Raw genomic sequence first — 16,649 nt, 5'->3', positions numbered from 1 at the left:
TTGGCAAGAGCATGAAGAAAAGGGAACCCTCGTACACACTGGTAAAAATGTAAATTGATATCATGATTATGGAAAACAGTACGGAGGCTCCTCAAAAAATTAAAAATTAAATTAAAGTTTTTAACTTTTCTTCTGTTATCTGAATTATTTCTATTTCCTCTAGGGTCAGTTTTTAAAAATATAATATTGCTCTTTCTATTTCCTGCTCCTGACTTATTCATATGCTTAAATAATCTTAGTTGCCCATTTATATCAATAAAAAGATTTTCTTTTTCCTGATTTGCATAAATAGGTCCATTTTTACACTAACTGGAAATTTTGTGGCAGGTTTAGGGAAGAAGTCTTTCAATTTGCAAGAAAATGGCTGTCAGGCTGCAAACTTCTCCTACCTCTAAATGTTATAATAAAGCAGGTTTTCCCATAGCACCAATATTTATACTAGATGCCTTTCAGACAATCTATTAGTTAGTCAGCAAATACTGACAGAACACCCACTACAGTCCAGGTACTCTCCTATATTTATATATAGGAGATATATATAGGAGATATTTCTATAAAGGAGATAAAGTGGAAAATAAAGCACATGAATCCTGCCCTCAAGGAACTTACATTTAGTATTTGTAAGAAGTTTGTTCAATTTCTTTTGGAAAGAGTCATGTGGGATTTTGCTAGGGAGATTAGGAAGTAGATGCCCATAGGTCTATGCTCTATACTATAAAGTAGAGCAGGGAGATGGGAATGACCACTGAGAAAGAGCCCCTTATACAAACGTTCAACTACTGTGCCTGTTTACAGCCCCACTTCTCATTCACACCTCCATCATACCTGCTAATTCTGAGTCTAGTGCTTTTCCAGGTTCAGATGGTCAGAAGTCTGCCTTCACCTCTGCCATGCCCTCATAATACATTCTTGGCTGAGGCTTTCTCCATTTATTTCAATAATGAACATTCTACCATCCACTTTCCATTTTCCATAAATTTATTGAAATCTCTTAGTTATGATTCTCCTTTATTTCTGTTCATAATTCCAGTTTATTTTTTTTTCTTTTTGTATATTGATCCTTTTAGATGATTTAGGGATTTTAGAACATATATTTTTTTAGTCCATCATCATCTTAAACAAACTCCTTTTACTTCTATAAGTAAAAAACATAATTAAAATATAAATATAAGCTGAAGCCCTCCTTTTTGCTTGCCAAATTTTCCAGTATTATAATCATTTAAAATTATTTTATTAGCCATTTCTTTTCAAAGTAGCCATCATGTGTTTTATCCAAAGCCCTCATTCAAGACTTCAGTTGTGACCTTTGAAGAATAATTGGCTCTTAAAGACAGTTCTATATTAATCAATATGTTTTTATTGTGCTCTTCTCCCTCAGTCTCCCAACCCCACCTCACCTCTTCCTTTCTATACTATCCCTATGCAAAATTAGACAGGGCTGTTAGATGGATCTGTTTCAAAAAAGAAGAAAAGGCAACCAAATCTTCTCTTTGTTAATGGTTGAGTTGTTTGGGACTTTTTGTATAGAAATCCAAATACTTTTTTTAAGCACTAGACAGAGAGCAATCTCTTTCCTTCTGTTGTCATCCCTCTCAGTCATCACCTACCCAGAGTATGGGTTTAATTAAATGGTCTTGAGTAAGCACTAAAAAAGTGGGAATGCCTATAAAAGAGTTACAGAGCTACTGTTTAGAGACAAGGCAAGATCCAACTCTAACTTTCTAAATATAAACTAGAACAAAACCACAGACATTTAAAGTTGAAAGAGTTCTTTACCCTTCACTATAAGTCACTCCTCCCTTAGTTCTTCCCATGGCAAAACTTCTCTCATAACCTAGCCAACAGATCATGATACAGCTTCTATAGGAACAGTTCATTGCTTTAGTAATGGTCCAAGTCATTCTCAGACAACTCTGCTCCTTAGAAAGTTCTTAAGAACTAGTCTGCTTTTTAGAAAGTTTTAAGCATTGATTCCAGCTGTGTTACCTGGCATTACACAAAATAAGAAACTCAAGGTAATGAAAAAACTATGGGTTCAGAGACATGCTTTCTTAAGGCATTTCAATTCTGAATCTTGACTCTGCCATTTGCTAGGTACATGTCTGTAGGCAAATTGCTTAACAGCTGAAAGCCTTAACTTCCTTATCTGTTAAAAGACGATAATAACTACCTAAAAGGGCTGTGAGGATTAAGATAGCCCATATAAAGCTCCTGACATGTCACAGGTGTTCAATGAGCATTAATTCATTTCTCTTCCACACCCATAAAAGCCCTGCAAGTATTTGAAGACAGTTATTATGTCTCCCGTAAGTGTTTCTTTCCAATCCAGGCTTGAACACACCCACTTCTTCAGGAGACTGGCCAATGAGGGCTGGAGGCCCCTGGAGGACTGGAAGAAATAACTTACTCAACTCTAAACACTCCAGTTCCTGCATAGTGTTGAGAAATAATAGTTGGTACTCAGGTGATATTAACTAATCAGAACTAAGATGACCTTCACATGCCAATTCCAATTCCCAGTAGTCTTCTCTCTTTGGGGGGTGCTGAGAAATTGTTTATAGGTGTAAATTATCAGTAAGGATTTTTTCCCCAAAATTTAGTTCCCTTGTATGTTTCTTGACAATCAGGAAATTTGGAACAAGGTTTTTGCTCAATAGCAATGCTTAGATTCAGCTTTCTGATATAATTACCCCTATTCTCACCCCATCATTAATTTGGCCTGTATCTTTTATACTTGTTTTCATTGATCTTTTGTCTATTTATTTCATCCTTGGATGAGGAGGCAAGGGTGTTTTAAAACATCCTCTATTTTCTTTAAATATCTAAGAAAAAATTGAATCCAATTCTTATTTTCATTAAATATTCTCTACTAAGAAGGACCCAAATCTAGGAGATGATAAAAATGTTTGCCAGTTCAGCATCTCAGACTCACCTCGGTTCTCAGCTTGATGATTTCAACATCTCCCTTTCCCCTTTACAGAGAGAACACAGTAATATAGATGATCAGTTCCAAGCTCCTTGAATAGTAAAAATGTCTTTAAAAAGCAGATCTCAATCACATTTTTAAAATAGTACATCTTAAGTAAGCAAGACTTTGCACACTAAGCAAGATTTTTTTTTTTTTTCCTAACTCTGCCTCTGGGCTAGGAGAGCAGAGCATTGAAACACCTGAATCAACTGGTATCTCCACTTCTGTCACATGGCTAAATAGGGGCCTTTATTTTTAAACACATGATTGACACCCCTCTCTCAGGGTTGGGTCAAATACAGGCCATCCTGTGGACAGACAGAGGGATCAGATGACTTATGAGGTCCCTGCCAGCGCTATGATTTGTCAAACAGAAATGTAATTATGTCCTTAGGTAAAAAATAAGGGAAGGAAGCCAACACTACCTTGAAGATCCTTCAAAACCATAATCTCCAAAAGTCAGTAAATGAATCAAGAAACCCCTTCCCCTTTCTTTTGATGCATCTGAAGCTAAGATTTCATTGAAACTGACTAAAGAAGGAAATAAAATTAAGACAACTGATAACAGAGGAGGAAAGATTGAGTTTGGTGGTGATAAAGCAGGTCATTAAACCCAGAGGGTGTCTCCTTAACTGCGCAATTAGGGACTCAATAAAAGGTTCCAGCTCTGCTGTCAGCTCATAACCCGCTGCCCCATGTTCTACCTGCTCTCACTTGTGAACTAGGTAAGTCCATCTGCTTGAGCATACTTGGGATTTCAGCTGCTGTTTTTCTTATATGTGAGATTGTAAGAGGATTTCAGAGGAAATACATTTTAAATCTATGTCAACCCCTATTAATAATAATAAACTGGGAGCACCCGCCACCCAAATGCATTCCTTGCTTATGGAACTTCTCTGATCGTTTTCCTTTTTTAAAAAAAATATAAATCGTTTGTATGTCATAGGCATGAATATTATTCAGCAAGGCACAGGATCAGAGCTCTAATACAATGAAAATGTAGAAACATTTAAAGGATGGGAAGTGAATGACTAAGGGGTTGGGACACGGAATCGTGTCTTCTTGGTTAAGGCATGTTGTTTCCACCTGCAAACGTAGGGCTTGATTTTTATGGTGTGACTTCTCTTTCCACTAGAAACTTTACTAACTTTAAAGGTTATACCCTCCTAACCAGAAGAGGCTAGACTGAGCCAAAGGGAGAGAAGAGCAGATAGACATTCTCAGACAAGGCTAGAAGAATGGGTCCAACTCTATTGGCTTCATTTGTGCATTTTAATCCTTATGCTTGAGTTTTCTTATCTCCTTCCTTTTGCAGTGAAGCTTTATCTAAGCACATGAATGCTGCTGTTTACTGAAGGGTGGGGAGAATTGTCTCTTCTAATACCTACCTAAGCGTTGTGGTGAGATTTGATCTCACCACAATGTCTGGTACAAAACTAAATCACCCTTGGAGTTCAGATATAATATTTTAAGATACAGAATAGAGCAGGGGATGCAGTGGAGATGGGGGAGGGACAAAAAGGATGACCTTGGTATCTCCTTCCTGAAGGACCCATCCTGGAAAATGAGCTTTGTTTGTTCTTTCTCACAGCCTCTCTTGAGTTTGTAAAGATGCCTCGGCTCCTGAGAGATGTCCTCTGTGTAATTGGGACATTCCACAAATATGCCAGTGAGGACAGTAACCAGACAACACTGACCGGCAGAGAACTGAAGCAACTCCTCCAGGGCGAGTTTGGGGACTTTCTTCAGGTGAGCTACTCATAGAGCTGTGGAAATTCTTTCCCACTCACCCTTTCTTTACATTCCAAGCAAGATGAGCATGTGTGATCTCCATCCGTTTTACACTTAGCTACCAGCTCTCAGCACTCACTGACTCTCAAACTACTGTTTCCAATCTCAGTTCCCTACTCTGTGCAATTGCCTAGAGAAAATGAGTTTTTCCTCACTGAGATTATTACTTCCACAAAGCTGACTTCTGAAAGGAGTCACAAACCCTTATGCATCAAAATGCAACTCACAAATGATATAAATGCTCCTTCTCGGGCATAGCTCTCTGATTAAAAAAAAAAAAAAATGGCATGCAGAACCAATAAATTCTTGCTATTCTGGGAAAGTTAACCAGTTACTGAGGAATGGGTTCAGAAAAATGGAATTCTTGGGAGACACTCAGGACACTGGACCACATATAAATAAGCTAATTTCTTACTGTGTTTTCATGCAGCCATGTGTCCTTCATGCTGTGGAAAAGAATTTGAATCTTCTGAATATTGACAGTAATTACATCATCAGTTTTGATGAATTTGTTCTTGCAATCTTCAACTTGTTGAACCTCTGTTATCTTGACATACAATCATTGCTAAGTTCAGAATTAAGACAGGTGACTAAACCAGAGAAGGAGAAGCCAGATGATGTGGATCTTCAGACAGCCACTGGAGATGGTCAGTGGACAGCAGGAACTTCACCAACTCAAGAAGAGAGGATGCTTCCTTCAGGAATGGCATCCTCATCTCAGCTCATGCCTGAAGAAAGTGGAGCAGTTGGAAACAACAGAGTGGACCCATGGAGAGAACCCAAGACTCACAACTTTCCAGGAGAAGCATCTGAATACAATGACCCTAAGAACCAACACCTGGAAGGAGATGAACAGAGTCAGGAAGTGGCCCAAGATGTACCAACAACAGAAAACAATGAAGGCCAACTTAAGACAAAGAAGCCAATGGAAGGATCAAAACAGACCAGCAGTCCCACAGAGAGAAAGGGACAGGATAAGGAGATCCCCCGAGAGAGAGATGAACCAGCCAGGGAGAAAAGCGTTTCCAAGATAAGAGACCAGTTTGGAGAACAGGAAGGAAATTCGGGAACCCAAAGTTCACCAGCGCAAGAAGCAACACAGAGACCATCTGAAGACCAGAAAGTTAGAATAGAAAAGGAGAAACACTCTAACACACAAGAACCATCCCTGCAAGGGGAAGATGAACCCAATTCAGAACATGCTGACATGCCAGAACAAGCTGCTGCCAGGAAACCATCTCAGACACAGAAATCAACTGATCCTGAGGATGTCTGTAGAACATTTGACAATCAAGAACCAGGAAAGGGAGCTGACCAGACACCAGCTGAGACAAAGAAATCAGGTGAAACTGAGGATTATGGTAGAACATCTGAGTTCCAAGAAAAAGAATGTGAAACAAGGGACCTGCAAGACCAAGGTGGTTGCAGAAATCGTTCAGAATCATCTGACATGAGAGATGAAAGGAAAGAGAGGAGAGGCCCTGAGACCCATGGAACAGCAGGACAGAAAGAACATGACAGAAAAACTCAGCCACTAGTTCTGGAAACCCAAACACAGGATGGGAAGTATCAGGAACTCCAAGGATTATCAAAATCAAAAGATGCTGAAAAAGGTTCTGAGACACAATATCTAAGCTCAGAAGGAGATCAAACTCACCCTGAACTCAAAGGAGCAGCAGTCTCAGGAGAAGAGGCAGAACACACTGAAGAAGGCACAGCAGAAGCATTTGTGAACAGCAAAAACGCACCTGCAGCAGAAGGGACACTGGAGGCAAAAGAAAAGACACGAGATTTAGCACCACTTGAGAAGCAGTCTGCAGGAGAAAACAGTAGGGTCACCAAGACTCATGACAAACCAGTTGAGGAGGAGGATGGTTACCAGAGGGAGGACCCTGAGTCACCAATCACACAGAACGATAAGGGGTCTTCTGAAACTCCCAACAGCCTGGTTTCAGAGGAAGGCAACAGCAGCTCAAAGACAGGTGAACTGCCTAACCAAGGGGATTCCCAGAGTCAAGGGTACTCACATGGAGAGTCTGCACAGGGAGGTCACGATAATAACTCAGGTACCCAGAGGCAGGGAACACCTGGAGAGAAAAACAGAGCTCAGGAGGCAGTGGTGCTGGCAGTCAGAGGAGAGGATATACAGCTCACAGAGGACCAGGAACAGCCTGCCAGAGAAAAACGCAAGAGTCAAGGCTCAGGAACCAAAGGCCCAGGTGCAGCTGTGGAGCCCAACGGACACCCAGAAGCACAGGAATCTACAACAAGAGATGAAAACAGAAAGTCCCTGGAAATAGAGATCACAGGTGCCCTGGATGAAGACTTCACTGACCAGCTTTCTCTAATGCAGCTCCCTGGAAAGGGAGAGAGCAGAAATAAATTAAAGATCCAAGGCCCAAGTAGCAAAGAAAAGAAAGGTAGAGCACCAGAGGCCCAGGATACTTTGTTAAAAAGGCTGGATGAGGACAATTCAGCCTCCCCCCAGATACAACTTGAAACAGAGGAACCTGTAACATTGGAGGAGGAAGATGAAAGTCCCCAAGAGCTGGCAGGAGAAGGTGATAACCAACAAAGGCCAACCAAGGAAGAGCACAATTCTTCAGTCTCCTGGTCAAGTCTTAAAAAGCAGATGCAGAGAGACCAAGAGCCCTGTTCTGTGGAGAAGAGTACGGTCCATTCCAGCCCACTATACCAGTACCTACGGCAGAAGATACTGCAGGAAACAAACATAAACCAAGAGGAGCATCAAAAACAAGTTCAGATAGCTCAGGCTTCAGGCCCAGGGCTTTGCAGTGTATCCCTCACCAGTGAGATCTCAGATTGTTCTGTCTTTTTCAACTACAGCCAAGCATCACAACCATACACCAGGGGACTTCCACTTGATGAGAGTCCTACTGGTACACAGGAAACACCAGCTCCCCAGGCCTTGGAAGTTAAGCAGGGTCACCCTCAGAGAGAGAGGCTGGTACCGCAAAGGGAGGCAAGCACCACGAAGCAATGAATCATTATCATCTCAACATACCCCCATCTTCTCTCCCAATCACCCTCAATATTCACGTGTATACATTCATATGCAGAGTAACAATCTTCTAAATTCCCTTCCTAAGTTTCTACAAGAGCAAATAATAAAGTATTCAGCAGTGGGAGCCACCACCAAAGAAACATCTGACCAAACAAATACAGTCTGTAAAACTCCTACCAGACAGTGCTACTTCCAAGTGCCAGAATGGACTTCGTCATGAGGCAATTTATTTCAATATACCTGTCATTAAAAATAGAAATTCCTTCCATATCTTTATCGGGTGCCAATTTTTCCAGCTGATTCATTGAATTTAAAATGTAGCAGTAAGAAATTATGGGACTCTGCAATACTCTCTCATAACCATAAAATGTTAATTCATAGATATAGATTATTCTGCTTCGTGACATTTCCTAGAATTATTTCAAGTTCATCCTAAAATTTTACCCTTCAAAATAACTTTAGATATCACCATAATTTAATTATGGTTTTCTAGCACTTGACTACTCATCCAACAAATTTTTATTAAATCCCACTCCTTACACAAACTGTTCACAGCTTCTGGCTCAAATAAACAATCAGAACAATTATGAGAGAGAAAACACAAATCTAAAGTGTGCTTGATTTCATAAGCAGCTCTTGTAACCAACCATCCAGTGAGTCTACTAAAGGTTTACGTATACGGTCTGATGAGGGCATTAAAATCTAATTGATAATTAAACAACCTGATGATCAATTTCTTTTGTTGGTTCATTTTTTTTTATCCTTAGTTCTCTATCTTGCCTTGGAGACACTAATCAAAAACAAAAACAAAAACAATCTTAGTTATTTGTGTTTTTTCAAAAGACTATAATTAAAGTATGATACTCTCCAAGCTTAGTCATGAGTCAGGAAGGGAATAAAATTGTTATCATACTATGTTTCCTGAAGCCAAAAAGCAGGCCAATCCTCCATCTCCTATTGCATTCTGCCTTTGAGGTTCAGTATTCTTCCACATCAACCTTCACATTTTCCAGAGCCTAAAATCCAAGTATATACCCTCCCCTGCCAATATTTTCAAGTCTCTTCATTCTACACTCAAACATGAATTATATCAATATCTGAAAAAATACATATTATTTTAAATGAGCAAGAGATGAAACAATTCACAAAAAAGAAAAATATATTGGTTTTTCTGTTTGTCTATGCTCTAGTATATATATATATATAGTATATATATATATATATATACTATATATATATATGCTCATATATATACTAGAGCATATACTATATATACTATATGCTCTAGTATATATATACTAGAGCATAGACAAACAGTATATATATATATACTATATATAGTTTATATATATATAGTATATATATACTATAGTATATATATATATACTATAGTATATATATATAGTATATATATGCTATAGTTTATATATACACACACACACACATACTATAGACTTACTAAAGAAAAAAATTATGCATATATAATTTTAGTTTATAAAATTATATATAATTATTTAATTAATATATAATTATATATAATTTGTGTGTGTGTATGTGTGTGTGTGTGTGTGTGTGTGTGTGTGTATACTAGAGCATAAACTTATCCCTTTTAGCAAGCAATGTGGCAATAGGTACCTGAGTCCATAAAAACGAAAAACTTCATGATTAATAAATTCACAAAAGAAGCTATACAGATGGCCAATACACAGTTGAAATCCTCATTGCTATTTAAGAATATGACTGACAAAACAGCTCCAGTGGCAGTGGTGCTGGTAGTCAGAGCAGAGGATGTATAATTCATAGGGGAACAGGAACAGCTGAAAAGCAGAAACGTTTACCTATATGGTTTGCTGAGGGCATTAAATTAATGGGCAGTGGCTCATGCCTGTAATGCCAGCACTTTAGAAAGCCAAGATGGGAAGATTACTTGAGCTCAGGAGTTTGAGACCAGCCTGGGCAACATAGTGAGATCTAATCTCTACTAAAATAGAAAAAGAAATCAAAATTTTCTGTACTAAGCATATTTTATTTTCTTAACTGAAAAAATAAAAAACTTAATAGCAACAGTTTTTAAACATTCTCTTAGCATTCTAGCAATCATCCCTAATAGAATGGTGGCCAGAAAGAAGAAAAGTTAGCTGAACTTTTTTTTGGCCATTATCCTTCAAGAAGTATTCCTTTGAAGGCGATGTTGCCCTCCATCCAATAAGCCGAAAGACCTCCAACTTCCGCACTTCTGGACAGCAGACACCAATGACTGTCTTCCCTGAAATACTCCCTTCACTGGACTTTCCCCATCTCCCTAGTTAATTCCTGTCATCCAGTTCCCAAGACTGTGGGCCCTTTCGAAGGACTCTTCTTTTTATGAACTTTCTCCTCATGAGAACCCATGCTTGGTTCAAGTTACTATTATCCCTTTTACACCGATGAGTCTCAATTCACCTTGTTCAAACCTGACTGTGCACTTCCATCCAGTCTCTACAAATGCTCACAGATATGATGCCTTCTCTTGTCAACCACTTCCAGACAAACTGGCTTTTCTTCTCAATTTCCTTCCTACTGTCATTCTATCTTGGTTCTATCATGTTTCAAAGGCACAAACTTTGGAATCATCATTTCCCTCGTCCCATTCTTCATATCTAATCTACTGTTAGCTCAGTACTTTTTCTTAAGCCCATATTCTAGATGCATCTTTCATTCTCTATTCCCTGTAGGATTTCACGTACCCTCCACCTAAAATAATATCTCTCCCCACAGCTTTTCCTGAATGACCAAATCCTGTTCTTATGGGATCTAATGCTGATGACATTTTATGTATTCGTTCCAAATTTTTTTTTAAATCTATGTTAGTGCCAGATATTAGATGAAGCATTAGGGATACAGCATTGCCCAAAACAAGCTGGCTTGTCATCTTGGAGATTATATTCTACTGAAGGAAGGGAGAGACAAACAACAATAAAAAAACAAGATAATTCTGGGTAATAACAGAAGGTAACGTGATAGAGAGGAGGCAGGGGAGCAGGGAGGCAGAGGCAGGCAGGACACGGTTCCAGAGTACTACTTGAACCCTTCCTGATGCCCTGGCTAGAGCAGATCTTATCCTCCTCTGAACTCCATAGTCTTTACACCTTTTAAAAAAATCATTATTTATTGAGCTATAATTATTTGTGTGCTTGTCTAATCTCTTCTCTTAGACTATAAACTCCTTAATGGCAAGGCTCACAACTTACATACCTTGCTATTCTTATTCTTCATTAGCATGAAGTTTAGTGCCAGATATATTCTACTGTTTCAATAAATGTTTGTTGAATACATAAATGAGTGCCTATGTCCTTGCAACAGCCTCTGCTTAGCTGTCCCCCTGCTTCCTGTTCAGTCCCCATTCAATCACTCATGAATTTTGCAAAACACCATTTGCACCTTTTCACCTCCCTCTGTTCAAGGCGTCTCAGTGACACTTTATGTTTTTCTACATGCCACATCAAGTTTAAACTGATCAGATTCTCTGTGATCATCTCTGTAATTACAATTCACCACTAGTTTCTGTAGAAATCTTTCAGAAGTCATAGGTTGGTCATCTAATTGTCTTTTAACTTTGAACCCTCACCTTAATCATTTAAATTCTATCCTACTAAGTTTACAGGAGGCACTATTGGGATTGAATTCACTCATTCATTCATTTTATTTGAACATATTTATTAAGCACTGGTCACGTGCCAGCACCACAGTGTACACTGGACATACCTGAGTGAATGGAGCAGTTAAGGTCCCTGCACTCACGTCCCTGCATAAGACAGGTGGAAAGTTCGGCAAAGAGCTATTCAAAAGCAAGTTGTTAGTAATAGTATTGGTTCCATCTCTGTGCCTCTGCTTTTGTGGTCACCCTCCCTGACATGTTTTTTTTTTTTTTTAATTTCCTCTCTGCTTCCTCAATTATATCTATCCTTCAAGCCTTAAACTAAATCTGACTCCATTAGAAAGCTCACACTGATTCTTTAACTATTATATCACTCACAGTCTGCACCACCCAGATGAATACTTTCATACTTACTAGCTAATATTACACACTAATTGTTCCAGCATTATTTCCCCAACCAAATAGATTATAAGCCACTGAAGAGAAGGAATAATTTTTATACCCTGATACCACCAAGTGTCCTTGAGCAAATGACTTAACTTCTGTGACCTCAGTGTCTGCCTGTATAAAACATCATTATAACTCACAGTTATTGCAAAGAATTAAAAAGAAATAGAGCTAGTAGGCAGAAGATACAACATACGCCTATAAGTCAACGAGTAAAAGGCAATCTCTTTTCTAAAAAAAAGAAAAGACATAAAAGAAGATAATTTTAAGGCCAATAAAAAAGATACTCAACCGCATCAGATATCAGATAATTGCAAATTAAATCAGGGTGAGAACCACTCATACCTATCATATGTCTGAAATTTACAAGCAATAATGTCAAGTGTGTGCAAAGGTGTACAGCAACAAGAACTTTCACACTAGTAGTAGGAGAATAAATTGATATAATAATCATCTTGGAGAACTGTAGGGCAGTATCTCTAAAGTTAACATATGCCAACTCCATGACTAAGTAACTCCAGACCAGGTAGATAATTCAACAGAAATGCCCCAAAAGACATGTTGAAAAATATCCATTGCAGCATGGTTTGTTACAGCCCAAAGGAGAAGACAGTACAAAGATCTACTAACTGAAAATGGACAACAGCAAATTGAGCTATATTCATACAATGAACGATTACACAGCAATGAGACATAGAAGAACTTCACAAGCATAATGTTGACAAAATTAGGCCAGAACGAAAGCCTTCATACTGAGTGGCTGCATTTACATAAAGTTCAAAAACAAAAGCCAAAACCAAATGCTAATCTATGGTATTAGAAGTCAGGATAACAGTACCGCTAGGGAGGAGGGAGGGGGTATAACATGGGGACTTTGGGGTGTTGATTAATGTTCTATTTCTTGATTTGGTCAGTGGTTACATGGAAGTATTTACTTTGTAATAATTCATCAAGTTATACATTTATGATCTGAATATTCTTCAATAAGAAAATATGTTTAAAAAGAATAAGTAGAATAACACATATTAAAGTGCCCAGCTAGCTGGGCGCAGTGGCTCAAGCCTGTAATCCCAGCACTTTGGGAGGCCGAGGCGGGTGGATCACAAGGTCAAGAGATCAAGACCATCCTGGTCAACATGGTGAAATCCCGTCTCTACTAAAACTACAAAAAATTAGCTGGGCATGGTGGCGCGTGCCTGTAGTCCCAGCTACTCAGGAGGCTGAGGCAGGAGAATTGCCTGAACCCAGGAGGCGGAGGTTGCGGTGAGCCGAGATCGCGCCATTGCACTCCAGCCTGGGTAACAAGAGCGAAACTCCGTCTCAAAAAAATAAAAATAAAAAAATAAAAAAAATAAAAAAAAAAAAGTGCCCAGTAAACCACCTGGCATGAGTAGGCGATCAATATGTATCTGTTTGCTATTAAACATTGAACCTGGAATAGTACCAAATATGAGAGATGCTTTATTCATCTATTAATTCAACAATTGACCACCTACTAAACTATGTATACAGGGTATATGGTGATTAACAAAATAGACAATTCTTGACCTCATAGAGCATAGAGTCTGATGAGGGAAGAGAGTCATCTAAAAAATCAACACAAAAGCACTGCATAAGCACAAATGTCAACAAGTGCTATGAGAAAATAAACTAATAGGGAGACCAAATTTAATCTGAGGATCATAGAAGATCTCTGAAAAAATGGCATGTTTCTCCCTGAGAAAGTGGCATATCTCCAGCTAGCTGCAGTGGTTCACGCCTATAATTCCCAGGCTGAGGTGGGCAGAAAATACAAAAATTACTCAGGCCTGCTAGTGCAAGCCTGTAGTCCCAGGTACTTAGGAGGCTGAGACCAGAGGATAGCTTAAGCCCAGGGAGTTAAGGCTGTAGTGGACCATGATTGCACCACTGCACTCCAACCTGGGTGACAGAGTGAGACCCTGTCTCAAAAAAAAAAAAGGTGGCGTGTTTCCGATTGATTACCAAACCCTAGGACAGCAAGGTTGGGAAGATCAATCCTTCCAGATCAATGCCCCACAAAGCATTCAGTGTCAACGTTTAAGGCATGCCTACACCATTCAAAGTGCATTACTTCTACTGGTTATGATGGCAATGGCAAATAGAAATTTATGATTCCTCCTCAAAATGTCAAGAGGCAAGAATCTAAGAAGTGGGGAAATGAGAAAGGCAGAATGGAGTGGTGGTTAAGAACACAGGTTCAGGAGTCAGACTACGTCCAAATCAGAATCAATTCTGAATCTGCCAGTCACTTACAGTGTGTCTGTGGGCAAGTTCCTTAACTCCTCTGTGCTTCATTTTGTGTATGTGCTTAAAATGTTGCACAAAATCTCAAGAAGTTCACCAACTACCCCTAAAAGTAGGTTAGGAACCCTTTTCTAGGGATTCCTAACATCAGAACAAGAGGTCTGCTAATAGTTGGCAGAAAGGCTGAGTGAGACCCAAAGAAGGGGATCAACTCACCTAAGGTCACTTAGCAACCCCGGTGCGTGCGTGCATGCGTGCGTGCGTGCGTGCGTGCGTGTGTGTGTGTGTTGGGGAGGTGCTTGCAGGAGAAGAAGCAAGGCATCCACAGGCTTCCCAAGCTCCCAGCCTTAGCTTCTTCTACATCTCAGATTTTGGCCCTCTGGACACAGGATACCTCCACATATTACTTCATTGTTTGATCATCAGGAGGTCATTCAAATCTGGATCCATGACACAAAAGGAGTAGTCTAACGAAAACAGCTTCACAAATGCCACCTTCTCCTTCTAGCCCAGCGTTGCCTAGAGAGACCTCATGCTGAGTCAGTGACTACACACCTTGCTGCAGGCATTTTGAGGGACCCATTGAAGATCCCAGTGCACTGAATAGTGTTCCCTGATCAAAGCCTTCAAACAGTGTAGGCGGAGGCTAGTTCCCACCACCAATCGGAATCACCCGGTAATTAAATCTAATATTCATTCTACTTGCCTGGCTGATCCACACCGACGTGCACTCTGCTTTCCATCATTCCAAATCACTCAGTGAATTCAGTAAGTCCAGGATGCTCCTATGTAATTAAGAGAAAGATAGCCCTTGTGGCCCATCTCCCTACAGTGCAGCTGTCTCTTACAAGGTGGTAGGACTGCCTTAGCACTTCCATTTTCGTGTCATTCTGCCTGACACTTGCTCCTCTGAGTTTAACACAGGAAGATCCACACTCCACCACAGTGCTGAGGGAGCACCATGAAGAAACGCCAACCCTGACACTCCTGCTAGAGGAATATGGATGATTGAGTATGAAACATAAATCTCACTCCTCAGATAACCTAAATTCTACCACTGGCTCCAATTAACTCTCAAGAAAGCCACACAGAGGGACCACATTCATCTACAATTCATAATAGCTTTCATTGAGTTACATATTGAAGTCACATCCTTAATTTTTTTTATGCCCATTGAATAAAACCTCCTCATTCATGTGTTCAATTTTTGTCAAAACTATAAGAAATACACATGTGAAAGTCACCACTTCTTTGGCTGTCAAAATGCTGTTGAGAACTTTCTCCATTTTATCATGAGATACCCAAATGTATAAAGTCCCCCATGAGATTTCGTTTTAGAGTTCAGTTCTGAGAAATGCTCTCTTTTGCCACAAAAAGTATACATAGTTATCTTACTTTCTGATTGTGAAGGCCATTTAACTGATGGTGTTTTCCTTTCGGAGTTGCTGCCAGAAAGCCCTGAGCCAAGATTGAAGAGTAATAACAGCAATTGTGTTGACCTTTATGACTGACAAATCTGAATTTTCTTTTTCCCTAGTTCTAATTTTCTACTTCTTTTTATTTAACCACTTTACTGTGTATGATAAGTAGCTTCAAATCTATATGCAGAGGCTATAAATAAATACACTAAAAAGGGAAAAATCAAGTCTCTCTCAAAGACTATAAGTAGTGGAAAAAGACATACTTTGGTTTATATACAGTGATATGTTTCCAGTTTTATAACCACTCGTAATGCCAGGAATATGTTTGTCAGAATCTATGTTAGGATGGTGGAAGAAAGAGCCAAGGACATTCAGGAACCAATCAGAGACGTCACACTCTGCAAGAAGAACCCAGAATTCTACATAAAGGACCCAAATGCAGCTTCAACAGCCACATCCACTCTCTTTAGGGTCAATTTGACCTCATCAGGATTTGCCATCACTAATCAGACAGTCAATAAGCAATTAATGAGCACACACTGTGACTCCCCCATTGGCAACCTCTAATCCTTTTATGGAACAATAAACAGATAAACAATCACTAATGGAACCTAGACCCATTTCAATTGTTAAGCAGTTAAGAAGAACAAAATTTGATCTCTGTCCCCAAGCAGCTCGCATAATTGAGAAGACAAGACCTGCTCCAGTGAAACAACGTGCAGCCCAAGGCATGAATAAAGCTTCATCATCCAACTCCTGCCAACTACGTCAGCGGAGACCTGGCTGGACATGGCACCCGTAAACAGTGTAGAAACTCTTTTTAAAGGGGGACAAAATATGGTAATTAGAGTTGTTGATTTGGTTTTCAACAAATATTTACTACATGACTGCCACCTGGTAAGCAATTTCTAGGTGTTGGGAATAAAGCGGTGAACAAAGCAGACCAAGTCTCGCCCTCATGTTTCTACATACTAGTGGGGAAAATAGACACCATTTTATGGAAAGAAAGTAAAAATAGAAAAATAGAATTTGAAGAAAAGATGGAATTCTTCCATCACTATCGCTATGTGTCTGGGTGTACATGTCGCCTGAAGG

The 16,649-nt window shown here is 39.4% G+C and overlaps 1 protein-coding gene across 1 annotated transcript; it reads left to right on the top strand.

Annotated features, from left to right (window-relative positions):
* The first annotated feature begins 1,215 nt into the window (after positions 1-1,215).
* TCHHL1 (trichohyalin like 1) lies at positions 1,216-8,819 on the top strand. The gene is made up of 3 exons (XM_017520088.2): positions 1,216-3,693; positions 4,560-4,717; positions 5,190-8,819. The coding sequence occupies exons 2-3, from the start codon at positions 4,580-4,582 to the stop codon at positions 7,761-7,763; spliced, it is 2,712 nt and encodes a 903-aa protein (XP_017375577.1). The 5' UTR covers positions 1,216-3,693; positions 4,560-4,579; the 3' UTR covers positions 7,764-8,819.
* The last annotated feature ends 7,830 nt before the right edge of the window (positions 8,820-16,649 follow it).

This window comes from Cebus imitator, unplaced genomic scaffold (genome assembly GCF_001604975.1).
Source record: "Cebus imitator isolate Cc_AM_T3 unplaced genomic scaffold, Cebus_imitator-1.0 Scaffold801, whole genome shotgun sequence".
Classification (NCBI taxonomy): domain Eukaryota; kingdom Metazoa; phylum Chordata; class Mammalia; order Primates; family Cebidae; genus Cebus; species Cebus imitator.
This window is presented reverse-complemented; position numbering and strand designations above follow the sequence as displayed.

What these genes read in the sequence shown, in the direction of transcription:
- TCHHL1 (XM_017520088.2), top strand. Translation starts at nt 4,580, where the DNA reads ATGCCTCGGCTCCTGAGAGATGTCCTCTGTGTAATTGGGACATTCCAC. An exon ending in AGTTTGGGGACTTTCTTCAG is followed by an intron (nt 4,718 to 5,189) that starts GTGAGCTACTCA and finishes GTTTTCATGCAG; the next exon opens with CCATGTGTCCTTCATGCTGT.